Source organism: Equus przewalskii, chromosome 11 (genome assembly GCF_037783145.1).
Source record: "Equus przewalskii isolate Varuska chromosome 11, EquPr2, whole genome shotgun sequence".
NCBI lineage: Eukaryota > Metazoa > Chordata > Mammalia > Perissodactyla > Equidae > Equus > Equus przewalskii.
The window spans coordinates 3,403,581-3,429,769 of NC_091841.1; the positions used below are offsets into that span (position 1 = coordinate 3,403,581).

At 50.7% G+C, this 26,189-nt stretch overlaps 2 protein-coding genes across 9 annotated transcripts; both read right to left on the reverse strand.

The window, feature by feature from the left end:
• LOC103544723 (ral guanine nucleotide dissociation stimulator-like) lies at positions 1-23,987 on the reverse strand. Of its 8 annotated transcripts, none has more exons than XM_070564852.1 (7): positions 4,653-5,842; positions 3,680-3,744; positions 3,421-3,531; positions 2,295-2,488; positions 1,917-1,973; positions 784-977; positions 1-261 (listed from the first exon to the last, which is right to left on the reverse strand). In XM_070564852.1, exons 3-7 carry the CDS (start codon positions 3,460-3,462, stop codon positions 20-22), a joined length of 729 nt encoding a protein of 242 aa, XP_070420953.1. In that variant the 5' UTR covers positions 3,463-3,531; positions 3,680-3,744; positions 4,653-5,842; the 3' UTR covers positions 1-19. The 8 variants fall into 8 exon arrangements, with proteins under 8 accessions (XP_070420953.1, XP_070420952.1, XP_070420954.1 ...); XM_070564851.1 differs by having other exon boundaries at positions 5,578-5,707; XM_070564853.1 differs by having other exon boundaries at positions 5,028-5,234.
• Positions 18,689-21,278, reverse strand: LOC139074547 (ral guanine nucleotide dissociation stimulator-like). The gene is made up of 4 exons (XM_070565985.1): positions 20,989-21,278; positions 20,613-20,669; positions 19,484-19,677; positions 18,689-18,969 (listed from the first exon to the last, which is right to left on the reverse strand). Exons 1-4 carry the CDS (start codon positions 21,132-21,134, stop codon positions 18,689-18,691), a joined length of 678 nt encoding a protein of 225 aa, XP_070422086.1. The 5' UTR covers positions 21,135-21,278.
• Positions 23,988-26,189: the final 2,202 nt, after the last annotated feature.

The window sequence follows — 26,189 nt, forward strand, 5'->3', positions numbered from 1 at the left end:
TGCAAGACAAAACAGAACTTTAATGAACTGGCGGTAAAGGGGAAGGGGGGGACATCAGCGGTGGGGCCACGGTCCAGGGGCTGAGGCTCGTTGCTGGGAGGACGTGAATGGTCTTTCCATCACTTGAAGTGCCATCCGGGCTGAGGCTTGAGGCGGCTCCAGTGCTGGACGTCGATCTGTGGCTCTGAGGTGTGGTGGGCACTAGAGTTGGAGCAGGGGGTCGATATTCATCTGGGTTGGGATCTTTCTCAGGAGCAGGTGCTGCAGATCCAAGAAGAGAAAACCACATCCACATGACAAGGCACATGTGTGGGGTGACAGATTGTAATTAGTCTTTGGGTGGGGGACCTGCTGTAATCTACATAGAAATCGAAGTATATAACGCCGTACACTTGAAATTTATGTAAGGTTATAAACTACTGTCACTGCAATCAAGAATTAACATGGGTGAATGGTGAAAAAGAAAAAGATACCCCAAAGTAACCATGCCACACACACACACACAGACACACACACACACACACGGACAAACACACACAGGGAAAGCAAACGTGACTGTCTTTCCATGTTCCTCCCACGGAAGGGAAATGGCTCACCAATCAGGGAGACTCAGTACACGAACCGCCCTCCAGAAGGTCTCCCGTATCTGGAGTCCGTGGGAATTGTGATGGGAGCCAGCTCCTTGCTCCCAGCCTAACCCCAGCCTCTGAAGGCTATGTGCTGAGCGGCCCAGCCACATTGCCTCCACACACGCCCGTGTCACACAGCCCGTGTCCTGCTCACCCTGACTCTCTGCCTCGCTGGGCTCAGGGTGCAGCAACTGTGAAAGCAGAAGGCGAGCTTGACGCTCCACCTGCGAGCCTGGCATGCTGAACGCAAGGAAGGCCAATACCCTTCTCAAGCTGGGAAAGTGTGGGGGCTGGCAAAAGTCCTGGGGATAGGATTCCATCCACATGCGGAGAATGAAGGCCAAGGCCCTGAGGAGAGACAGGTGGGCAGCAGCATCAGAGAACTGGCCTCTCCTTCCATACTGCCCTCCTAGGGTACCTCCGTGGGGGTCTGGGCTCCAGTGTCTCCTTCTCCTGCCCGGGCAGGGGCCAGTCCCACTTTCCGTGCGCCTGCGACCTGGCCAGTTTGGCAGAACAGGTCGCGTCTCCAAGAAGAGGCTGGGAAAACACCTTGGGAAGTGAGAGCTCTCGGTCCCTGGAGTGATGGCCCCTCCTTTTCCTCAGGGAAGCCTGACACAGTCCTCGAGTGTCTCCTGGCACATCCCACTGGGATGCCAGTCCCGGTGGGATGGGCGTGGGGCCATCTGCTCTGTCCTTGCACGCACTGGCACACAGTAGGGCGCAGTGAATATCTGACTGATTCGGGAACAACGGCCTTTGTCTCCTGCCCCTATTTCCCACTGCCCTCCAAATACCTCAGCCTTTAGCTCCTGTGCCTCTGTGCTGCCTGATTCACTAGGTGTCCCATGTGGGTGACCTTCCCCTCCTGCTAGGGGCTGACACGGAGGGTGTCATTTGGTCCCTGAGCACTGAGTGGGCCCGCTGGGAGGCAGCGGAGCCCCCACCGTGGAGGTTCTACCAGATGAGTGAGCAGGATGCTCAGACACCTCCTGTTCTGTGTCCCACGATGGGGAGTGGAGGCGGGACTGGGATGGGGATTGGATGCATCTGGGTGCTGTAGGAGCTTCCTCCACTCCCCCCTGGGCTCCCACAGCACCCACAGCCCCCTCCAGTGCTCTCCTGGACTGCTGTCTTCTCTTCTTTGAGAAGCCATCAGAACTCTGCCGGCCCGAAGGAATCACAAGATGTTGGGATGGCGGGTCCTGCCAGCACCCTGATCACAGGCCCTACACTCCCCTTACAGTGTGGAGAGGGGAGGCCCTCCCACTTGATCCAGTGCCCACTCACTTTTTCCATAGGCGGGTGGGCGCGTCGTCCACTCTGCAATAGAGGATGAATCTGTAACTAGAGGAGACAGGAGGGCATCACATTGACTGTACTGGACGGCAGCTGCCTGAGGAGTCTTATGTGACTGTCTGACTCCTGTCTAGAATGGAGCCCTGGAGGGCCGATCCAGCTGACCTTTCATAGGGCTCAGCTTCTCGAAAGGGCCGTCCAGGCAGGAGCTCATTGAGTCCCTACAATAGCCCTTGGTGGTTGTTCCCGTCTTCTCCCCATTATTCAGAGGAGCAAACTGAGGCTCAGAGAGGTACGCGGACCTCCCCAAGACTCCCAGCATGCAGGTAGCTGGAGCCGCAGAGTCCTGGGGAGGGGCAGGGCACTCACCTATTAAAGAACTCATCTAGGACCTCTTGTGTGGTGGCCACATCTGTGTATGTCGAAAGGAAGCTGTGGATAAAAGTGGTGTCACACAGCAGGAAGGCGGGCACAAGGTGAGCCACCAGACGCTCTAGAGGAGTGTTGTGAACCGTCCACAGCCGGGGAAACGATCTCTTGTCCACTGTGGATGTGTCGAGAGCCTGGGGTGGTACAGAGGAGAGGCTCAGCATCAGAGGCAGCATCGTGGGCACCAGGAGGTTTGGGGCTGGCCGTCAGAGCAATGCATCAAGCTCCCGGTGACTTCTAGCAAGAGGTGGGACAGGAGTGCCCAGAGTAGGAAAAACTTCTGGTCTTGCGGGTAGAATCGGACAGGGGAATGAACGAACGTGGTAGTATCAGTACCAGTAGCAGATCAAGGTGTTACCGGAGAATTGACAGCACCTGTGCGTGTTAAGAGCATCAGCCCTGGGGTTTCTGACAAAAGAGCCCATTGCAGAGAGGAGAAGACGGGGGCTTTCCCTGCGGTGGGATGCATTGGGACAGGAGGACAGGCAGGACGTCCAGTGCAGCACTGATGAAAGGACAACAGGAGGTCCCACAGCAGTGAAGGGCTGAATCAGTCTCGTCCACGGTCTGCCATCCAAAATGTGGTGCAGCTCAGTGAGGCCCCGGCCCCTGACCTGGAGGGGCCATGGGCACATGTTCCTCAGGAGGGCAAAAGACAGAGCAACACACATGTCCCAATGAGCCCCACATCCTTTTGGGGAAAAGCATCCTTGTCCATCATGAGGCTGTGTGAGACATGGAGAAAGTGTGGAAGGATTGTGAGGTCATCATGGACACTTGGGGATGGGGTGAAAGAGTAAAATGTGTAGAAAGATGCAACGATCCCCTTGACCAAACATGAGATGAAATGGGAGAAAAGTCTCTTTGCTGGGATTCGTAGAGTTACGGTGACAGTGACTTTAAATGTGGCCAAGACAGGAGCTGGGCAGTGCGGGCAGGTTGGGGGCAGAGATGGGGAGACCGATTCCTTCTGGAGCAGGAGTGGTACCAGGGCCTTGTAGGACCTATGGTTGTCTTTGGAGTCCTGGGGCCCTGGGTGCTGGGTGTGCTGAGCACCTGCACTCACCCAGGCCCAGCGCTGGCTTGTGTCGGCCGGGTGCCGCATCATCCCTTCCTGTATAGTCAGGGAGAGGAAGGACTGATCTGTCTTGTCCTTTCCAAACTCCTGAGGAACGACCTGTAAAGACAGTGCCCGGCAGCCAGGCAGGAAGCCTCAGAGCACTGGCTGACTGACTTCGGGGGCACTCACACCTCGGTGACTCTCTCCACTCCAGACCCACATAGACAGATGGCCAACAGGCGCATGAAAAGATGTTCAATCTCACCACTTCTTAGGGAAGTTGAAATCAAAACTACCACGAGATCTCACGTCACAGTCATCAGAATGGCTCTAATGAACAAGACAGGACAAAACATGTGTTGCAGACATTGTTGAGACTCGGGACCCTGCCTACGCTGCTGGTTGGAGTGCATAGCCATGCAGCCAGTATGAAAAACAGGATGGAGATTCCTCTGAAAATTAAGAATGGAACTACCGTATGACCCAGCTATTCCACCACAGGGTATGTGTTCAAGAATGTGAAAACACGAATGGGTAAAGATGTCAGCATGCCTGTGTAACTTGCAGCATATTTCAGAATAGCCAAGACTTGGAAGCAACCTAGTTGCCCATGAGGAAGATGTGGCATATATACACCGTGCAATACTACTCAGTCATCCGAAAGGAGGAGATCTGGCCTTCTGTGACAGCATGGATGGGCGTGGAGGGTATTATGCTAAGTGAAATAATTCAGAGGGAGAAAGTCCAATAACCTTGTGACAACTCTCATAAATCAGGGATGACGGCAGCAAAGAATCACAGGAGATAGGCATTGGATTGGGGGTTCCAGAGAGGAAGTGGGGAGGGAAGAGGGTGAAAGGGATGATTAGGAACATGGGTGTGGTGATGGATTGTCATTAGTCATTATGTGGTGAACACGATGTCATCTACACAGAAATCGCAATATAATGATGAACGCCTGAAACTACGTAATGCTATAAACGAAGGTTACTCCCATCAGAAAAAGAATTGAAGGAAACTTGGCCCAGTTAAGAGGCAACTTGGGAATCCCCTTTCCATGGTGCCAGCCCTGTCCTGGGATGTGAAGATGGCAGCAGCACCAGGTGATCAGCTGTACACCCAGCAGTTCTCGCCAAGTCAGGATCCCCACCACGGAAGGGAGAGGGTGGGGTCCGTTCAGTGGGGGCTCACAGAAGTGGCCTGAGCTGGATAGCCCGATGTAGGCACCCTCGTGTTACCTTTGATGACCTCCTGGCAAACGGCCATAGGTGTGGTGTATGAGAGGTGAGCCACCCTTTAAAACGAGTACAAAGGTTTTGGCTCCGGGTCGTCTGGGGACCATAGACGCTGTGAGGCAGGATACAGCAGGAAAACATCTTTCCGTAGCAGCTGTCTCCAGCCAAGTGAGCTGAGTGTGAGGATCTGGGTGCCTCTTTACAGGAGGCCCCTGCACTGTGGGCATTGTTGTGAAAGAGGTTACATCATTGCCTGGAAACCACGGTGATCTGAGGCCCCTCCTCGGATACCACCCATGCAAGCAGTCCTCTGGGCGGGGCACTGTTCACCCCCTTTTCCATGCAGTATCATATGTGTCCCCAGGATCCCCAAACCACCTGTCTCCACAGGCCTCCGAGAAGGTCTGGGTGCAGCCAGGGTCCCAGCTTTGAGACAGACGCAGACACAAGTGCTCCTTCTTCCCTGTTCCTCATCCTGGAGAAGCCATGGTGCCTCGCGGGGCCTTTCTGCCTCCAGTCTGCATGGGGGGGATTATCCTAGCCCATAGTTCTTGGAGATGTCCTCAGGCCCGAGTGGGAAAATACCTGTGAAATTGGAGGAGCGGTGTCCCATGTAGGGAACGCCTCTAACGGCTTTTTTCTTCCTCTCCTCACCTCCCCTGTGTCTGCCTCTCTTCTGAGCCCACCCCATAGTCCGCCCTTCCTTCTAAGGTCTCTGTGTGTACGTGTGTGTCACGGCTCACGTCCTGGATGCCCAGGAGGAAACAGCCTCCACAGAGGAAGGGATGGGCCAGAGCTTGCCAAGAACTGACGGTTTCTGTTGTCCACCACAAAGCCTATTGGAAGGGTTCGAGTCATGCCCTAGAATATCAGAATACTTCCTTCTGCTTGGACTCTTGTCTGTCATGTGCCGTGGGCCAGTGCTTACCTGTTTATGGGCCTCAGTTTCCCAATTCTCCAGTGTGGGATTGAGTTCAGAAGTGCATAAGCATGAGCTCAGCAAAGGTGGCCCCTGCTCCCTCCACCCTAGGCGTGACATGGATGGGGAACACTCAAGTGTTCGCCTGCCCTGGGCTCATCCTCAGGCAGAAACCTGCCAAGTGCACGACCAGGGTGCCGACTTCTCAGTCTCAGCCCCCTGCCCTCTCCATGTCTGACTGCAGTTAGAGCAGCACCACCTTTTCAGAGCCCCCTGAGGAAGCCTGGGAGCAGCCACTGCCCCATCCTTGAGGCTACAGAGCTGGGTTCACACCTGGCTCCACCTTGAACTAGACTGTGATTCTGTCCAGGGCATTGAGCCTGTGAGGTGTTCTCCTTCTCCGTCACTGGCCTCCTGTGATCCCCTCTGCTCGGTCTACACATGCTGCGGGAATCCACTCCCCTTGAGTGTGGCCTGAAGTTCGTGATTCCCTTCTACTCCGTGGAACAGGGCAGAGTGATGCGAAGCCAGTTCTGAGACTGGGTCCCAAACAGTCCAGGGCTCTCCTCCTGCTCACTCTCAGCTGTTCTCTCTCTCTCTCTGATCCCTCACTCTGGGGAACAGGCCTGTGTGTTCTGGGTTGTGTTCTAGAGAGGCTGCTGAGGCCTGGCCCTGAAGGAGACCCACCGACAGAGGGGCACTCAGGCCTCCAGTCGCAAGGGGTCCCTCCAGGACCCAGAGTGCGCTCAGAGGAGGAGGGAAGCAGATCCTGCCTCAGTTCAGAGCACAGCCTGACTCCCTGAGAGCATCTGGCAGAGGCTCCCAGCTGAGGGCTGCTGGATTCCTGGTCCAGTGCCACTGTGACATAATCAAGGTTCGTTGGTTAAGCCAGTAAAGATGGGGAAAGGTTGTCACACAGCAATAACGATAGCTGCCTAACGCCGTTGCCCTGCCCCTGGCCCTGGTCTTGCCCTCCGCTCTCCTCCCTCCCTGACTCTGCTGCCAAGCTCCTTCTAGCCACGCTGCCCTCCTCTCTAACCTCCTCTTTGGTCAACCTCACCTGTGCCTCCAAGAGTGTGCACTGCTGGGCGTTCCTACAGGCGATGGAGCCCTGGATTGAGGCAGGGCTGGCTCCTTGTCATGCTGCTGCAAATATGAACGTCACCTCGTGGCAGCCCTTCCAGGCCCCTCTCTGTCTGGACCCGGCGCTCCACAGCAGCATGGGCTTGTTTTCCTGGTGGCGTCTGCTCCTTTCATTCCTGTGGTTTTCATTTCGTGGTTTTGTCCAGCTACCCTTCCCGATTTTATCTGTAGGGCACGAGCTTGTCGGGTCTTTTCAGCACTAGCACTATTGCATGCTCGGGGCACAGGTGTGGAATGAAGATCCATCCCACCACTGACCGGCTCTGTCCTTAGAGCCAAATAGACTGCCATCATTTGGAATGTGCTAGGTGGATCACAACTAAAGTTAGCCCTGCGACTGAGACTTTTGGTGGCATGTGATGAGTTATCGAAACACAGCCCAAATTACAGGAGCATAGCACTATCTATTTTCCCCGATACCAGTGCGGGGTGGGTGTTCAGAATGGAGGGACCACAGTCTTTCAAATGGCCTTCAGGAACCCATCGTTCTTCCATCGTGTGCCTTCTCCCTCCCTCGGACATGATCCTCATCTGCATCCATCAGCATAATTGGAAAGAACAGAAGGAAAGTCACCCAGGAGGATGTTGTCAGCCGGGTCCGGAACGGCACTTGTCAGTTCCTTTTCTCTTCCCTCGGCAAAGAAGTGGTCATCGGCCACCACGGAGGCTGGACCACGGCATCCAACAGCATGCCCCAAGAAGCGGAGGGTGGATTTTGATGGCCTCAGTTTGAAGTTCTTTGCAACAATGAGTCTCTTGTTTAGATTTATTTTGTGCCTTGTATCTCTGTTGAGGTTTTCCCATATGTCGGCACTGTGCCAAGAGTTGGAGGCAGAAGTGACGGAGCGGCATCTTTCCCTGGGAGAAGCTCCCAATGTAGAGACGGAAACGAGTTCCGGTGTCAATGCCTGCCACTGGACGTGGAAAGGAGAAAGTGAAAGTGCTCTGGAAGCTCCGTGAAGCATTCTAGATTTGGAAGCTGTCTAGAGCTGCTATCAATTGAACTCCACTTCCAGACACCATCCAGAGATGTTTGATAGAGAAAGATGATGACAGGGACAATGGAAACAGCTAGTTATGTACGATACGTGATAAGGAACACTAGGCAGCCATTGAAATCATCCCCTCACACATTGGAAAGGGCAGGGAGAATTATTCATGTTCAGTGCAAAGTGACTGCCCAGTTAGGGTGATCCTGTCTTTAGAATAACTCTGTAAATTTGGATTCAAGTATAAATATGTTGAGTATACAAATATGAGGAGAGTGGAGGGCAGGACCAGGGCCAGGGCAGGGCAACAGTGTTAGGCAGCTTTCTGCTTTATAAAATGTTCTGTTGTTCGTGTCATGAAAGGATTCCCTCCATACACTTTGTGTACTGTATGAGCCGTGGAAACGCGGCTCACCGTTTTCTCCTCCGCCACTCCCTGACAAGCACCGTCGTAGTCTCTGCCTCTGTGAGTTTGATTGTTTTAGATAGCCCTCAGGAGTGGAACCATGCATTCTTTGTCCCTCTGTCACTGTCTTCTTCCATTAACATAATGTCATCTGGATTCATCCACGTCGTGTCCTATGGCAGAATTTCCTTCTTTACAAAGGCAAAATAATATTGCCTTGTGTCGGTGTTGCAATCCAATGTACACATCCGGATAGATGCGGAGAGGGCTGATGGCCACTCGGAGTTTATTATAACCAGTGTTTCAATGTATGCATAGCTTACATCTGTTAAACATACACAGGTGTTCTGAACAATGTAATTAGCGAATGCCAAGAATTCTTAGTGATTTCTCAAGGAGCCCTCCCTCGGCCTCTGTTTTGATATTATCAAGTTATTGCTGTGCTCCTATATTTTATCTCGGAGCATGCAAGGCCTCCTAGGCAACGGCCCCTCCTGCTCCTGATATCGTGTCTCCATCTGTGCCCCCGGGCGACCGGTGCCTGGCTTGGGTTGCCTCCCCCTGGAGGTCTTACCCATCATTGGCTAACTGGCCTTCTCACCTCCGGGTCACAGTTTGTTGGCAAGCCTTTTCCGGTGATTATTAACCCTTCCTACATCAGGGGCGGCTACACCTTGTAAGTGTATGCCACAGTTTCTGTACCCCTTCATCCGTGGACAGACACTTAGGTCGTTTCTACAGCTTGGCTCTTGTGAACGACACTGCCAAGAACACGGGAGTGCCTGTGTCCCTTCAGGTTCCTGTTTGGAATTTGGAGGATATATACCTAAGAATGGAATTAGTGGAGTGTATGTGATTTCCAGGTTGAATCCTTTTGGGGAATCTCCATAGAGTTTCCTATAGCAGCTGCACAATGTTACCTTTAGCACGACAGGATACACCAGGGTTCCAATGTCTTCACATGCTCGCCAACACTATCTTTTGTGTGAGTGTGTGATGACAGCCATGGTAACCGGTGTGACGTGACGTCTCGTTTTGATTTGCACTTGTTTATGGTGGGTGATGGATGTTCAACATCTTTTCCTAGACTTTGGCCACTGACCTGTCTTCTTTGGAGAATCCTCTGTTCAAGTTGCTTTGCCCATTTTTCAGTGAGGTAAATTTATTTCTTCGGGTTTTGGGTTGTATGAGTTTCTCACATATTCTAGATGTTCACCCCTTAGCAGAAATGTGACTTGCAAATATCTTCTGTCATTGTGTAAGTGGCCTTTTTCTCCTTTCTAAGAAATTGCTCCAGCTCAATTGAGATTTAGTGGACACATAACATTGTCTAAGCTTGTGGAGTACAATGTGATACTTGAGGATACATCAATACTGGGACTCATTTCTGTAATAAAGGTAGGTAACACTTCCATTACCTCAGAGGGTAAAAACTGTGTGTGTGTGTGTATGTGTGTGTGTGTGTGTGTGTGTAGTGAAACCGCTGTGGCACTGCCCCAGCCCATGGCAGCCCTTCTGCATGGTTCCCCTTCTCTCCAGCCTTGCTTGTTCCCTGTCCAGGGGAGCTCCTCTCCCTCCCTCCAGGCAAGGCCCTGTTTCCTCTCTGTGACGACCTATGGTCTCTGACTCGGGGGCTCCATCCTGTGTCAGAGAAGAGAGAGATTGCCGCCCATGACCTGCCCCACAGCCTTGGAGGAAGTGGACCCCGCATAAGCTGACTTTGAAGGAGGGGAGGGCTCCCCCCTTCCCTTCCTTTGGACTGTTTAGCAGGAAGCAGAGTCCCCTCCCTTGCACATACTGAATGTCAGGGACCCCAAGGTGGGCGGTGGCGGCGGGGGGACAGGGCGTTGCTGGTGGTGGAGGCTGAGGGGTGTTTCTCGGGCTCTGCCCAGGGCTAAAGGCCCTGACCGAGGCTCTCCCCAGCCCGCAGCTCCAGCAGCCCCTGCTCTGCTTCCTAAAGGTCTCCTTTGCTCACACAAGGTCTAGTGTTGTTGGTGATGCAACTAAAGCTTTATCTGGATGGACATGTTCAAGGGCACGTCGATGTGTCCCTGACCTGCCCGTAGAGGTTTCTTCCTGAGAAGGGGACCAAGACAGGGGAGAGATTGGTGCAGAAAGGAGCGGCGTGGCCTACAGTCTCCTTTGGCTGGGAAGCAGGGCCTGGCTGCCCTACCTAGAAGCTGAATCGTGGAGGATGTGTGCTGGGCTGGCTGAGGGGCCCTGGGCCGGGGGTGGGTCGTGGGAAGCGGCTTGGCAGAAGAGTGTTCCAGGACTCGGGGCAGAAGATGCTGTAGGGGGGTGATACCTGAGGGAGGGAATTGCCCGGCCCTTCTCGGCTCCATGGGCCACTCCCAGAGACCCTGATGGCCTGACTCCTGTCTTGTCAGCCTCCCCCTCGGGTGCCGCCTCCAATGTCTCTGGAGTCCCTGCTTTCCCAAACAAGCCTCAAACGTGGGAGCTGGACCCATGGCCGTGGGGTTAAGTTCCTGCCGTCCGCTCTGTGGCCCAGGGTTCGGATTCTGGGCATGGACGTTGCACCGCTCATTACGCCATGTTGACTCCGTGTCCCACATGCCCCAACTAGAAGGACTCACAATTACAAACTATACAGCTATGTCTTGGGGGGATTTGGGGAGAATTAACAAAGACTCAAACTCGATGAAGCAAGCGTAGATCTCAGAAATAGCAGCCAAACCCTGAAATGAGTATATCCATTGTGTGGCAGAATGTCTGCTTTTAGGCCTCTGTTCTACAAAAACAGAGACGCACGGACGCACATGGACCTTTCAGTATGGTTATGGAGTGAGCAGATGGAGATGGTGCAGTCCTTCAAAGCCGGGGCTGCTTGGTAGAAGGCGATGTGTGGCCACTGAGAACGCACAAGGGGACAGGACTGAGTGTCCCTGTTCCCCTGTGGGACATCAGGTCCTAGGATAGGAAAGCCCTGGGCTCCTGCCCACCAAACCCACTCACACTGCTTAACACACACCTATATACATGCTCCCACATGGGTCCTCAAAGATCATTGCCCTGTAGAGCAAAGATTGAAAACATGGATGGCACTTGTTGTGGGCAATTATGTCCCAGTCAGGGGAGTGGACCCTCTTTCCTTACTCACATTAAAACATTATTTTACAAAATGAAAAAGAAATCATCAATCCAAATCCTGAGAAGCGTAGGTAAGGTATTTTATTCCTTAAGATAGTTGTAACCAATCAAAGCGTGTAATATGCAGTAAACATGTTCTGTAATTTGCACATTGCATAAACTCAACCGTGGCCCATCCAGGAAGGAAAACGATGTGAAAGTTGTCTCCCGGTCCCACCATTCCCCTCTTGGTTTCCAGCTCTCGTTTCCCACTTTAAATGTGGTGCCTATCCCTAGATAAAGAGAATATTCAATATGGGGGCTTCATTTTTCATACAGAAGCTTTGACGGAGCAGGGATTTTTCTCCCTAATAAAAACTGTATTTTTAATTTAAAATGTGATTAATCATACTCCTCTGATATTACGTAGCCAGACACAAAGGGCCACGTCTTGGATGCGTCCGCTCAGCTGAACAGCCCAGCAGAGGTAAGTCCATAGAGCCAGAAAGCTCAGCGGGCCCCAGGGACGGGGTGGGAGGGAGGAGGACTGAGAGGAGAACAGGGAGAGGCCTCCCCTTACACAACAGTGTTCTTGAATGAGGTCAGGACGACCATCGGGAAACACTGTGAGCGTCCTCCTGGCCAGGGAAATGGACGTTTGTTTTTTTATTAAGGTTAGGATAGTTCACAACCTTGCGAAATTTCAGTTGTACATTATTTTTAGTCACGTTGTAGGTACACCACTTCACCCTTTGTGCCCTCCCCCCACCTCCCCTTTCCCCTGGTAACCACCGATCAGTTCTCCTTGTCTATATGTTAACTTCCACCTATGAGTAAGGTCATACAGAGCTCATCTTTCTCTGTCTGGCTTATTTCACTTAACGTAATACCCTCAAGGTCCATCCATGTTGTTGTGAATGGGACGATTTTGTCCTTTTTATGGCTGAGTAGTATTCCATTGCATATACATACCGTATTGTCTTTATCCAATCGTCAGTTGCTGGGCACTTAGGTTGGTTCCATGACTTGGCTATTGCAAATAATGCTGTGATGAACATAGGGGTGCATGGGACTTTTGGGATTGCTGATTTCAGGTTCTTTGGATAGATACCCAGTAGTGGGATGGCTGGGTCATAAGGTATTTCTATTTTTAAGTTTTTGGGAAATCTCCATACTGTTTTCCGTAGTGACTGCACCAGTTTGCATTCCCAGCAACAGTGTATGAGGATTGCTTTTTCTCCACAACCTCTCCACCATTTGTCACTCTTGGTTTTGGATATTTTTGCCATTCTAACTGGTGTAAGGTGATATCTTAGTGTAGTTTTGATTTGCATTTCCCTGATGATTAGTGATGATGAGGATCTTTTCATGTGTCTATTGGCCATCCGTATATCTTCTTTGGAGAAATGTCTGTTCATGTCCCCTGCCCATTTCTTGATGGGGTTGTTTGATTTTTTTGTTGTTGAGCTGTGTGAGTTCTTTATATATTATGGAGATTAACCCTTTGTCGGATAAGTAACTTGTAAATATTTTTTCCTAATTAGTGGGCTGTTTTTTTGTTTCAATCCTGTTTTCCCTTGCCTTGAAGAAGCTCTTTAGTCTGATGAAGTCCCATTGTTTATTCTTTCTATTGTTTCCCTCGTCTGAGGAGTTATGGTGTCCGAAAAGATTCTTTTGAAACTGATGTCAAAGAGTGTACTGCCTGTGTTCTCTTCTAGCAGTCTTATTGTCTCAGGCCTAAACTTTACGTCTTTGACCCATTTTGAGTTTATTTTGGTGAATGGTGAAAAAGAATGGTCAATTTTCATTCTTTTACATGTGGCTTTCCAGTTTTCCCAGCACCGTTTGTTGAAGAGACTTTCTTTTCTCCGTTGTAGGCCCTCAGCAACTTTGTCGAAGATTAGCTGTCCATAGATGTGTGGTTTCATTTCTGGGCTTTCAATTCTGTTCCATTGTTCCGTGCACCTGTTTTTGTAGCAGTACCATGCTGTTTTGATTACTGTAGCTTTGTGGTATGCTTTAAAGTCAGGGATTGTGATGCCTCTGGCTTTGTTCTTCTTACTCAGGATTGCTTTAGCAATTCGGGGTCTTTTGTTGCCCCATGTGAATTTTAGAATTCTTTGTTCAATTTCTGTAAAGAATGTCATTGGGATTCTGATTGGGATAGCGTTGAATCTGTAGATTGCTTTAGGTAATATGGACATTTTAACTATTTATTCTTCCAATCCATGTGCATGGAATGTCTTTCCATCTCTTGATGTCATCATCAATTTCTTTCAAGAAAGTCTTGTAGTTTTCGTTGTCTAGATCTTTCATTTCCTTGGTTAAATTTATGCCAAGGTATTTTATTCTTTTTGTTGCGATTGTGAATGGGATTGAGTTCTTGAGTTCTTTTTCTGTTAGTTCATTGTTAGCATATAGAAATGCTACTGATTTATGTATGCTGATTTTATACCCTGCAACTTTGCTGTAGCTGTTGATTGTTTCTAATAGTTTTCCTATGGATTCTTTGGGGTTTTCTATATATACGATCACATCGTCTGCAAACAGCGAGAATTTTACTTCTTCATTGCCTATTTGGATTCCTTTTATTTCTTTTTTCTGCCGAATTGCTGTGGCCAACACCGCCAGTACTATGTTGAAAAGGAGTGGTGAAAGTGGGCACCCTTGTCTCGTTCCTGCTCTCAGAGGGATGGCTTTCAGTTTCTGTCCCTTAAGTATGATGTTGGCTGTGGGTTTGTCATATATGGCCTTTATTATGTTGAGGTAGTTTCCTTCTATACCCATTTTATTGAGGGCTTTTATCATAAATGGATGTTGGATCTAGTCAAATGCTTTCTCTGCATCTATTGAGATGATCATGTGGTTTCTCTTTCTCATTTTGTTAACGTAGAGTATCACGATGATTGACTTGAGGACGTTGAACCATCCCTGTGTCCCTGGTATAAACCCCACTTGATCATGGTGTATAATCTTTTTGATGTATTGCTGTATTCGGTTTGCCAGAATTTTGTTGAGGATTTTTGCGCCTATGTTCATCAGTGATATCGGCCTGTAGTTTTCCTTCTTTGTGTTGTCTTTGTCAGGTTTGGGGATCAGAGTGATGTTGGCTTCATAGAATGTGTTAGGGAGTGCTTCATCTTCCTCAATTTTCTGGAATAGTTTGAGAAGGATAGGTATTAAATCTTCTTTGTCTGTTTGGTAGAATTCTCCAGAGAAGCCGTCTGGTCCTGGACTCTTATTTTTGGGGAGGTTTTGGATTACCGTTTCTATTTACTTACTTGTGATTGGTCTATTCGGATTCTCTATTTCTTCCTGATTCAGTTTGCAGAGGTTGTAAGACTCTAGGAATTTATCCATTTCTTCTAGGCTGTTCAATTTGTTGGCATATAGTTTTTCATAGTATTCTCTTATCATCCCTTGTATTTCTTTGGTATCTGTTGTGATTTCTCCTCTCTCCTTTCTAATTTTCTTTATTTGAGACTTCTCTCTTTTTTTCTTAGTGAGTCTGGCTAAGGGCTTGTCGATTTTGTCAATTTTGTCAAAGAACCAACTCTTTGTTTCATTGATCCTTTCTACTGTCTTTTTTGTTTCAATGTCGTTTATTTCTGCTCTAATTTTCATTATTTACCTCCTTCTACTGACTTCGGGCTTTGTTTGTTCTTCTTTTTCTAATTCTGTTAGGTGTCGTTTGAGGTTGCTTATGTGAGATTTTTCTTGTTTATTGAGGTGAGCCTGTATTGCGATGAATTTCCCTCTTAGGACTGCTTTTGCTGCGTCCCAAATGAGTTGGTCTGGCATGTTTTCACTTTGATTTGTCTCCAGATAACATTTGATTTCTTCAGTTTCTTCAATAATCCATTTTTCGTTCAGTAGCATGTTGTTTAGTCTCCACATTTTTGCCCCTTTCCCAGATTTATTCTTGTAGTTGATTTCTAGTTTCATAGCATTATGATCAGAAAATATGCTCGATATTATTTCAACCCTCTGAATGTATTGATGGTTGCTTTGTTTCCCAAGATATGGTCTATCCTTGAGAATGTTCCCTGCGCACTTGAGAAGAATGTGTAACCTGCTAGTTTTGGATGAAGTGTTCTCTCTCTATATATCTATTAAGTCCATCCGGTCTAATTTTTCATTTAATTCTACAATGTCCTTGTTGATTTTCTGTCTGGATGATCTATCCATTGATCTTAATGGGGTGTTGAGGTCCCCTACTATTGTTGTATTGTTGTTGATGTCTCCTTTTAGTTTTGTTAGGAGTTGCTTTACAAACTCGTGCTCCTGTGTTGGATGCATATATATTTATGTGTTATGTCATCTTGGTGTAGTGTCCCTTTTATGATCATATACTGCCCGTCTTTGTCTTTCTTTATCTGTTTTGCTTTGAATTCTACTTTGTCTGATCTAGCGACACCTGCTTTCTTTTGTTCATTCTTAGCTTGGAGTATCGTCTTCCATCCCTTCACTCTGAGTCTGTGTTTGTCTTTGGGGCTGAGGTGTGTTTCCTGGAGGCAGGATATTGTTGGGTCTTGTTCTTTGATCCATCCTGCCACTCTGTGTCTTTTGATTGGAGAGTTCAATCCATTTACATTTAGAGTGATTATTGAAGTGGGAGGGCCTATCGCTGCCATTTTATCACTTGTTTTCCTGTTCTCTTGCATTTTGTTTGTTTCTCGTCCCATGAGTTTTAGATTACTCATTCAGGTATGTAAATTTCTGCATTGGCTTTCTTCTTATTTGTAATTTGTGTCTTTATTCTTGTTATTTGTTTAGTGGTTACCAGGTGGCTTGTCTAAAACATCTCATAGATGAGATAGTCCATTTTCTGATAGCCTCTTATTTCCTTGAATTAAAACATCCCATCCCTTTTCTCTTCCCTTTCTAGGTTGTTGTCGTCAGATTTTTTTTCCTCTTCCGTCTTGTGTTGTGAGTTTGTGGTTAAAACGACAGGATTATATTTATTCTTGGTGTTTCCCTTCCTTTTATCTTTGCTGTTTTATTTAACATTTGCTAACCTGTTCTGATGGAGAGCTGCCACTTTTTGTTATTGTCCTTCTACTTATCTCCTTTGCTCTTGGTTTTTTAACCCCTTTCCTTTTTTTGATTTTTCGGGTATGAGGGTCTTCCTGAGCATTTCTTGAAGAGGAGGTCTTGGGACAATGAATTCCCTTAACTTTTGTTTATCTGGGAAAGATTTTATTTCTCCATCGTATTTGAAAGATATTTTCACTGGGTAGAGTATTCTTGGCTGCAGGTTTTTATCCTTCAGAGTTTTGAATATATCAGTCCGCTCTCTTCTAGCCTGGAAGGTAGCTGCTGAGAAATCTGCTGATAGCCTCATGCGTTTTCTTTTGTAGGTTATTTTCTTCTACCTGGCTGCCCTTAGTATTTTCTCTTTGTCGTTGACTTTTGCTAGCTTCACTACTATATGCCTTGGGGTTGGTCTTTTTACATTGATAAAGTTTGGAGATCTGTTGGCTTCTGTCACACGAAGTTCCATCTCTCTCCCAAGGTTTGGAAAGTTCTCAGCCATTATTTCTTTGAGTGGGCTTTCTGCCCGCTTCTCCTTTTCTTCTCCCTCTGGTATACCTATAATCCTTATGTTGCATCTCCTGATTGAGTTGGATAATTCTTGGAGGGTTTCTTCATTTCTTTTTAGTCCTAGTTCTCTTCCTCCTCTGTCTGCAGCATTTCTGTATTCCTCTCCTCCAAATTGCTAATTCTGTCCTCCATATTATCAACCCTACGGTCCAGAGAGTCCACATTTTTCTTAATCTCCTCCATTGCGTTCTTCATCTCCAGTATTTCTGATTGGTTCTTCTTTATAGCATCAAGCTCTTTTGTGACATAGCTCCTGAACTCGTTGACTTGTCTATCTGTATTCTCTTTTAACTCGTTGAGTTTTTGAATAATGGCTGTTTTGAAGTCATCGTGATTTAGGTTATAGATTTCATTGTCTTTGTGATTGTTTTCTGTCATTTTCCTTCTGTTCTGGAGATTTAATATGTTTTTTCTTACTGCTTGATGGCATAGATTTGTGCCTCCACATAGAGATAGTGTTTAGTTACTGCTTCCACTTGTTTCTACTGGTGTGTGTAGGGGAGCAGCTGTTTAGACTGCACCGACCAGGAACCCTGTCAGCTGTTGCTAACTGGACCTGCGCCCCTCCTTGTAGTCACAGTGGTCCTGTGGGGTCCCTCATCAGGTGTGGGGGCAATCACAAGAGGGCTTCAGGCTGCTAGTGCCTACTGTTGGAGACCACCTAGATGTGCTCCCTGCTTAGGGTCTGCAGCAGTGTTAAGGGCTTTCCAAGAGGTCGGGAGCAGGATCACCTATCTTCGCAGCTCTGTCACTGTCGGAGCCCACAAAATCTCACTTGTCCACTATAGGTCACAGCAGAGCTATGGGTATCTTCTGCAGTCTGTGGTTAGCTCACCTAGCTATGCTACTTTTGCCCTAGGGCCTTCCAGCCTTGTGATTGCTGGGTGGGGCCTCTGTACTAGTGCTGTGCAGAGGCTTTTCCTGAGGCTGCTGTGGGACTGTAGAGTCTCCCCCTGGGCCATGAAGCTGAGCCACTGGAACTCCACCCAACCCCAGTCCTCTTCTACAGGATCTCTGGGAGCCCATGCCCTGTCTGGGGGACAGCCGGAGTCCGTGAGTCCAGTGGTGGCTGGCTGGCTGCTTCCCTGCCCGGGATTCTCCTTTCTGGGACCCTCCCAGCATTCTGAATGCTGGGCGGTGCCCTCTCCACTAATGGTGAGTAGAGGCTTTCCCTGCCGCCAGTGCAGGAGCCTGGAGATCCCCCCTGGGCCACGGAGCCGGGCCTCTGGAACTCCACCCAAACCCAATCTTTTCCCACAGGATCTCTGGGAGCCTATGCCCTGTCTGGGAGACAGCTGGAGTCCGTGAGTCCAGTGGCAGCTGGCTGGCTGCTGCACTGCCTGGCATCCTCCTCTTCAGGACCTTCCGGGCGGTTTGAATGATGGGCAGGGCCTCTCTGCTAATGGTGAGTAGAGGCTTTCCTGCCGCTGGTGCGAGACCCTGGGGTTTGCCCCTGTGCTTAGGTGTAATCGCAAGGGGCTTAGGTAGGGCTGTAGTCACCTGTTTCCACCGTCGCTACGCTGGTGTGCACACACTCCTGCCCTTGGTGCATGGAGATGCTATGGGTGCGTCCGCTGGAAGAAAGCCACTTGCAGGTACTAGGCTGTCCGGTGGTCGGGGGTTGGGGGTCGGAGAGATTTCACCTATCTCCACCTCCTCCTGGGGGGAAGTCCATCCGCCTTCCGATGCATAGCAGCACGGGACTCTCAGGCATCCCGAGATGTTATATGGATGTCCTTTGTTAACCGATGAATGTCCGATTAGTTGTAGATTCGAAGGGAGAGAGACAGAGAAGACTACTGACTCCACCATCTTGGTGACGTCATTCGAAATGGACATTTTGAAAGGATAAAGGAATGACATCCTGTTGAAGTGAACATCTCAAGAGATATTAAAGGAAAGCGTTAAGTATGTGCAAGACAAAAACAACTTTATTGAACAGGAGGTAAATGGGGAGGCGCGGAATCGGCCGTGGTGCGGCATTCCAGGTGCTGAGGCTCGTCGCTGGGAGGACGTTAACGGTCTTTCCATCGCTTGAAGTGCAATCCGGGCTGAGGCTCGAGGCGCCTCCACTGCTGGACATCGGTGTGTGGCTCTGAGGTGCGGTGGGCACTAGAGTTGGAGCAGGGGGTCGATATTCAGCTGGCTTGGGATCTTTCTCAGGAGCAGGTGCTGCAGATCCAAGAGGAGAAAATCACATCCCCATGACTAGGCACATGTGTGTGGTGATGGATTGCAATTAGTCTTTGGGTGGGGGACCTGCTGTAATCTACACAGAAATTGAAATATATAACACCGAACACCTGAACTTTGAGGAAGTTTATAAAGTACTGTCAACGCAACCAAGAATTAAAAAAAGGGAATGGTGAAAAAAAATAAAGAAAAACCCAAAGTAACGATGCCTCACATACACACACACACACACACGTACAAAAACACACAGAGAAACCAAACGTGACTGTCTTTCCATGTTCCTCCCAAGCAAGGGAAATGTCTCACCAATCAGGGAGACTCAGTACATGAACCGCCCTCCAGAAGCTGTGCCATGCCTGGAGTCCGTGGGAATTGTGATCTGCTCCAGCTCATGGCTCTCAGCCTAACCCCAGCCTCTGAAGGCTCTGTGCTGAGTGGCCCGGCCACATTGCCTCCACACACGCCCGTGTCACACAGCCCAAGTCCTGCTCACCCTGACTCTCTGCCTTGCTGGGCTCAGAGTGCAGCGACTGTGAAAGCAGAAGGCGAGCTTGATGCTCCACCTGCGAGCCTGGCATGCTGAACGCAAGGAAGGCCAATACTCTCCTCAAGCTGGGAAAGTCTGGGGGCTGGCAAAAGTCCTGGGGATAGGATTCCATCCACGTGCCAAGAATGAAGGCCAAGGCCCTGAGGAGAGACAGGTGGGCAGCGGAGTCAGAGAACCGGCCTCTCCTTCCATACTGCCCTCCCAGGGTACCTCGTGGGGGTCTGGGCTCCTGTGCCTCCTGCTCCTGCCTGTCCAGGGGCCAGTCCCACTTTCCGTTCGCCTGCTACCCGGCCAGCTTGGCAGAACAGGCCACGTCTCCAAGAAAGGCTGGGAAAACACCTTGGGAAGTGAGAGCACTCGGTCCCTGGAGTGATGGCCCCTCCTTTTCCCTCAGGGAAGCCTGACACAGTCCTCGAGTGTCAACTGGCACATCCCACTGGAATGCCAGTCCAGGACGGAAGGGCGTGGTGCAGTCTGCCCTGTTCTTCCAGGCACTGGCACACAGTAGGGTGCAGTGAATATCTGACTGATCCAGGAACAACGGTCTTTGTCTCCTGCCTGTGCTTTCCAGTGCCCTCCACATACCTCAGACTTTAGGTCCTGTGCCTGTGTGCTGCCTGATTCACCAGGTGCCCCACGTGGGTGACCTTCCCTCCTGCTAGTGGCTGACACGGAGGGTGTCATTTGGTCCCTGAGCACTGAGTGGGCCACTGGGCAGCGAGGAGCCCCCACCGTGGAGGTTCTTCCAGATGAGTGAGCAGGATGCTCAGACACCTCCTGTTCTGTGTCCCACGATGGGGAGTGGAGTGGGACTGGGATGAGGGGAGGGGTGCATCTGGGTGCTGTAGTGGCTTACTCCACTCTGCCTTGGTCTCCCACAGCACCCACAGCCCCCTGCAGAGCTCTCCTGGACTGTTTTCTTCTCTAATTTGAGAAGCCCTCAGAACTCTGCCGTCCCGGAGGAATCAGAAGACGTTGGGATAGGGGGTCCTGCCAGCCGCTCGATCATAGGCCCTACACTCCCCTTACAGTGTGGAGAGGAGAGGCCCTCCCACTTGATCCAGTGCCCACTCACTTTTTCCATAGGCGGGTGGGCGCGTCGTCCACTCTACAAGAGAGGATGAATCTGTAACTAGAGGAGACAGGAGGGCATCACATTGACTGTACTGGACGGCAGCTGCCTGAGGAGTCTTATGTGACTGTCTGACTCCTGTCTAGAATGGAGCCCTGGAGGGCCGATCCAGCTGACCTTTCATAGGGCTCAGCTTCTCGAAAGGGCCGTCCAGGCAGGAGCTCATTGAGTCCCTACAATAGCCCTTGGCGGTGGTTCCCGTCTTCTCGCCAGTATTCAAAGGAGCAAACTGAGGCTCAGAGAGGTGCGCAGACCTCCCCAAGACTCCCGGCGTGCAGATAGCTGGAGCCCCAGAGTCCTGGAGGAGAAGGGCACTCACCTGTTAAAGAACTCATCCAGCACTTGTTGTGTGGAGGCCACAGCTATGTACGTCAACAGGAAGCTGTGGATAAAAGTGGTGTCGCCCAGCAGGAAAGCGGGCACAAGGTGATCCACGAGACTATTGAGCGCAGTGTCGTGAACCATCCACACCCTGGGAAACGGACTCTTGACCACTGTGGATGCGTCGAGAGCCTGGGGTGGTACAGAGGAGAGGCGCAGCTTAGGAGGCAGCACTGTGGGCACCAGGAGGGTTGGGGCTGGCGGTCAGAGCAATGCCTCAAGCCCCCAGTGACTTCTGGCAAGGGGTGGGACAGGAGTTCCCAGAGTAGGAAAAACTTCTGGTCTTACAGGTAGAATCAGATGGGGGAATGAACGAACGTGTTAGTATCAGTATCAGTAGCAGATCAAGGTGTTACCGGAGAATTGACAGCACCTGTGTGTGTTAAGAGCATCAGCCCTGGGGTTTCTGACACAAGAGCCCATTGCAGAGAGGAGAAGACGGGGGCTTTCCCTGCGGGGGGATGGATTGGGACAGGAGGACAGGCAGGACGTCCAGTGCAGCACTGATGAAAGGACAACAGGAGGTCCCACAGCAGTGAAGGGCTGAATCAGTCTCGTCCACGGTCTGCCATCCAAAATGTGGTGCATCTCAGTGAGGCCCCAGCCCCTGATCTGGAGGGGCCATGGGCACATGTTCCTCAGGAGGGCAAAAGAGCAACACACATGTCCCAATGAGCCCCACATCCTTTTGGGGAAAAGCATCCTTATCCATTATGAGGCAGTGTGAGACGTGAAGAAAGTGTGGAAGGATTGTGAGGTCATCATGGACACTTGGGGATGGGGTGAAAGAGGAAAATGTACAGAAAAATGCAACGATCCCTTTGACCAAACATGAGGTGAAATGGGAGAAAAGTCTCTTTGCTGGGATTCGTAGAGTTACGGTGACAGTGACTTTGAATGTGGCCAAGACAGGAGCTGGGCAGTGCGGGCAGGTTGGGGGCAGAGATGGGGAGACCGATTCCTTCTGGAGCAGGAGTGGTACCAGGGCCTTGTAGGACCTATGGTTGTCTTTGGAGTCCTGGGGCCCTGGGTGCTGGGTGTCCTGAGCACCTGCACTCACCCAGGCCCAGCGCTGGCTTGTGTCGGCCGGGTGCCGCATCATCCCTTCCTGTAGAATCACGGAAAGGAAGGACGGATCTGTCTTGTCCTTTCCGACTTCCTCAGGAGCGATCTGTAAAGACAGTGCCCGGCAGTCAGGCAGGAAGCCTCAGAGCACTGGCTGAGTCACTTTGGGGGCTCTGACACTCGGTGACTCTCTCCACTCCCGACACACGGCCCCCACCATCTGCACAGATCTCCATCAAGGAGGTAATCAGGTGACAGCCTGAGGGCCTTGCCTTAACATTTGCCCAGGAAGCTGTGAGGAAATTGTGTCTTTAGGTGGACGCTGAACTCCTCTCCACCCATGGATGCAATGAATTTACAGCTGCTCTTGGCACAATTACGGCTCATAAAGAACTGAAAGCTGGATGAAAGAGCCCTCACCAAACGGGACGGTGCTGACTGAGCTGGAAGAGGCAGAGTTCCTCTCTGGAGAGGAACGAAGCCATCTTCGAGCCGTGATGCTTCAGGGCCAGTTGGGAGCTCCCTTAAGGTGTGCAGCCTTTCCTGATGGATTGTGGGATCTGAGCTGGGTGGGGGAGCATTACTGCAATAAGCAGCTTCTACAACAGCCACATAGGGCATAGGCCCCACCTTCCAAAGCCTGAAAATATTTCATCTCTTTCCAGTGCCTGGCTGCCCAGACAGCTGCAACCTCAAGATCTCAACCTCACCCTGCAGCCTGAAGCCTACAGCCAGCCTGCACCTGACTCAGCCAGCCACGATGCAGCCAATCCTCACCATCTGCAACAGGAATGAGCCAGTAGACCTGGCAGGCAACTGTGCTGGGGTGCCCCATGCCGATAAAGTGACTGAAAGGACCATCACAGCCACAGGCATGCTGCTGCTTCGTCGGCCCAGGGCACAGCGTTGCCTCCCTGGTCACCTGTGGCAACGGCAACCACGCCTCAACAGAGGCATCCTTGTGGCCCACACAGGCGAGTCCCTTGGTATTATGCTAAGTGAACTAATTCAGAGGGAGAAAGTCCAATAACCTTGTGACAACTCTCATAAATCAGGGATGACGGCAGCAAAGAATCACAGGAGATAGGCATTGGATTGGGGGTTCCCGAGAGGAAGTGGGGAGGGAAGAGGGTGAAAGGGATGATTAGGCACATGGGTGTGGTGATGGATTGTCATTAGTCATTATGTGGTGAACACGATGTCATCTACACAGAAATCGCAATATAATGATGAACGCCTGAAACTACGTAATGCTATAAACGAAGGTTACTCCCATCAGAAAAAGAATTGAAGGAAACTTGGCCCAGTTAAGAGGCAACTTGGGAATCCCCTTTCCATGGTGCCAGCCCTGTCCTGGGATGTGAAGATGGCAGCAGCACCAGGTGATCAGCTGTACACCCAGCAGTTCCCGCCAAGTCAGGATCCCCCCCACGGAAGGGAGAGGGTGGGGTTCGTTAGTGGGGGCTCACAGAAGTGGCCTGAGCTGGATAGCCCGATGTAGGCACCCTCGTGTTACCTTTGATGACCTCCTGGCAAACGGCCATAGGTGTGGTGTATGAGAGGTGAGCCACCCTTTAAAACGAGTAAAAAGGTTTTGGCTCCGGGTCGTACTGGGGACCATAGACGCTGTGAGGCAGGATACAGCAGGAAAACATCTTTCCGTAGCAGCTGTCTCCAGCCAAGTGAGCTGAGTGTGAGGATCTGGGTGCCTCTTTACAGGAGGCCCCTGCACTGTGGGCATTGTTGTGAAAGAGGTTACATCATTGCCTGGAAACCACGGTGATCTGAGGCCCCTCCTCGGATACCACCCATGCAAGCAGTCCTCTGGGCGGGGCACTGTTCACCCCCTTTTCCATGCAGTATCATATGTGTCCCCAGTATCCCCAAAACACCTGTCTCCACAGGCCTCCGAGAAGGTCTGGGTGCAGCCAGGGTCCCAGCTTTGAGACAGACGCAGACACAAGTGCTCCTTCTTCCCTGTTCCTCATCCTGGAGAAGCCATGGTGCCTCGCGGGGCCTTTCTGCCTCCAGTCTGCATGGGGGGGATTATCCTAGCCCATAGTTCTTGGAGATGCCCTCAGGAGCGAGTGGGAAAATACCTGTGAAATTGGAGGAGCCGTGTCCCATGTAGGGAATGCCTCTAACGGGTTTTTTCTTCCTCTCCTCACCTCCCCTGTGTGCCTCGATTCTGCGCCGACCCCCGTGGTCCGCCCTTCCATCTAAGGTCTCTGTGTGTACGTGTGTGTCACTGCTGACGTTCTGGATACCCAGGAGGAAACAGCTTCCACAGAGGAAGGGATGAGCAAGAGCTTCCCAAGAACTGACGGTTTCTGTTTTCCACAGCAAAGCCTATTGGAAGGGTTCGAGTCTTGCCCTAGAATATCAGAATACTTCTTTCCGCTTGGACTCTTGCCTGCTATGTGCCATGGGCCAGTGTCTACCTCCCTACAGGCCTCAATTTCCCAATTCTCCAGTGAGGGATTGAGTTCAGAAGTGCATAAGCATGAGCTCAGCAAAGGTGGCCCCTGCTCCCTCCACCCTGGGCGTGACCTGGACAGGGGGCGACTCAAGTGTTCCCCTATCCTGGGCTCCTCCTCAGGCAAGAACTTGCCAAATGCCCATCAAGGCTGCAGACTTCTCAGTCTCAGCCCCCTGCCCTCTCCATGTGTGTCTGCAGTTACAGCAACACCGCCTTTTCAGAGCCCCCTGAGGAAGCCTGGGAGCAGCCAGGGCCCCATCCTTGAGGATGCGGAGCTGGGTCCACTCCTGGCTGCACCTGAACTAGACTGTGATTCTGGGCAGAGCATTGAGCCTCTGAGGTGTTCTCCTTCTCCGTCAATGGCCTCCTGTGATCCCCTCTGCTCGGTCTACACATGCTGCTGGAATCCACTCCGCTTGACTGTGGCCTGACATTTGTCATTCCCTGTTACTCTGTGGAAGAGGGCAGAGTGATGCGCAGGCAGTTCTGAGACTGGGTCCCAAACAGTCCGGGGCTCCCCTCCTTCTGGCTCTGACCTGTGTTCTCTCTCTCCCCTCATATCCCTCACTCTGGGGAACAAGACTGTGTGTTCTAGGTTGCACCCTAGAGAGGCCGACGTGGCCTGGCCTTGAAGGAGACTCACCGACAGAGGGGCCTGCAGGCCTTCAGTCGCATGGCGCCCTCCAGGACCCCAGAGTGCGCTCAGAGTGGGAGGGATGCAGATCCTGCCTCAGTTCCGAGCACAGCCCGACCCCCTGAGAGCCTCTGGCAGAAGCTCCAGCTGAGCGCTGCTGGATTCCTGGTCCAGTGCAACCATGACATAATCAAGGTTCATTGGTTAAGAGAGTAAAGATGGGGAAAGGTTGTCACACAGCAATAATGATAGCTGCCTAATGCTGTTGCCCTGCCCTGGCCCTGGTCTTGCCCTACCCTCTCCTCCCTATCTCCCTGACTCTCCTGCCAAGTTCCTTCTCACCACACTGCCCTGCTCTCTAACCTCCTCTCTGGCCAACCTCACTTGTGCCTCCAAAATTCTGCACTGCTGGGCTTTCCTAAAGGCTACCGAGCCCTTTATTTATGCAGGGCTGGCTCCTTCTTGTCATACTGCTGCAAATATGAATGTCACCTCATGGCAGCCTTTCCAGTCCCCTCTCCCAGTGGACCCCATGCTCTATCACAGCACCTGCTTGCCTTCCATGTGGGGTATGCACCTTTCATTCACATGGTTTTAGTCTCCTTGTTTTGTCCATCTTCCCCGAAGACTGTGAGCCCCTACAGAAAGGACCTTGTTTTCTTTTTAGCCCTGACACTAATGAGTCTTTTCATGGTACAGATGTTGATTGAGATTCCATCCCCCCACTTACCTGCTGAGTCATTAGAGCCAAATAGACTCCCATCATTTGGAATGTGCTACGTTGATATGTATTGAAGTTAGTCCTGTGACTTAGACTTTTTGTTGTATATGATGAGCTGCTGAATGACTGCCCAAATTTCAGGAGCATGTCACTCTATCTTTTCCCAGATACCGCTGCTGGGTGGGTGTTCAGCTTGGAGAGATCCAGTCTTTCATGTGGTCCTTCAGAAACCCCTAGTTC

Bases quoted from the DNA above. Each gene is read 5' to 3' on its own strand.
- LOC103544723 (XM_070564846.1), bottom strand. From the start codon at position 23,856: ATGCCCACAGTGCAGGGGCCTCCTGTAAAGAGGCACCCAGATCCTCAC. The intron at 22,222-23,631 runs GTAACACGAGGG...CTGTCTTTACAG, and splicing joins TTGCCAGGAGGTCATCAAAG to ATCGCTCCTGAGGAAGTCGG. The intron at 2,489-22,110 runs GTGAGTGCAGGT...GTACCACCCCAG, and splicing joins CAAGCCAGCGCTGGGCCTGG to GCTCTCGACACATCCACAGT.
- LOC139074547 (XM_070565985.1), bottom strand. From the start codon at position 21,134: ATGGTTCACGACACTGCGCTCAATAGTCTCGTGGATCACCTTGTGCCC. The intron at 20,670-20,988 runs GTGAGTGCCCTT...TGTCTCCTCTAG, and splicing joins CTGGATGAGTTCTTTAACAG to TTACAGATTCATCCTCTCTT. The intron at 19,678-20,612 runs GTGAGTGGGCAC...GTCTCTCCTCAG, and splicing joins CCCACCCGCCTATGGAAAAA to GGCCTTGGCCTTCATTCTTG.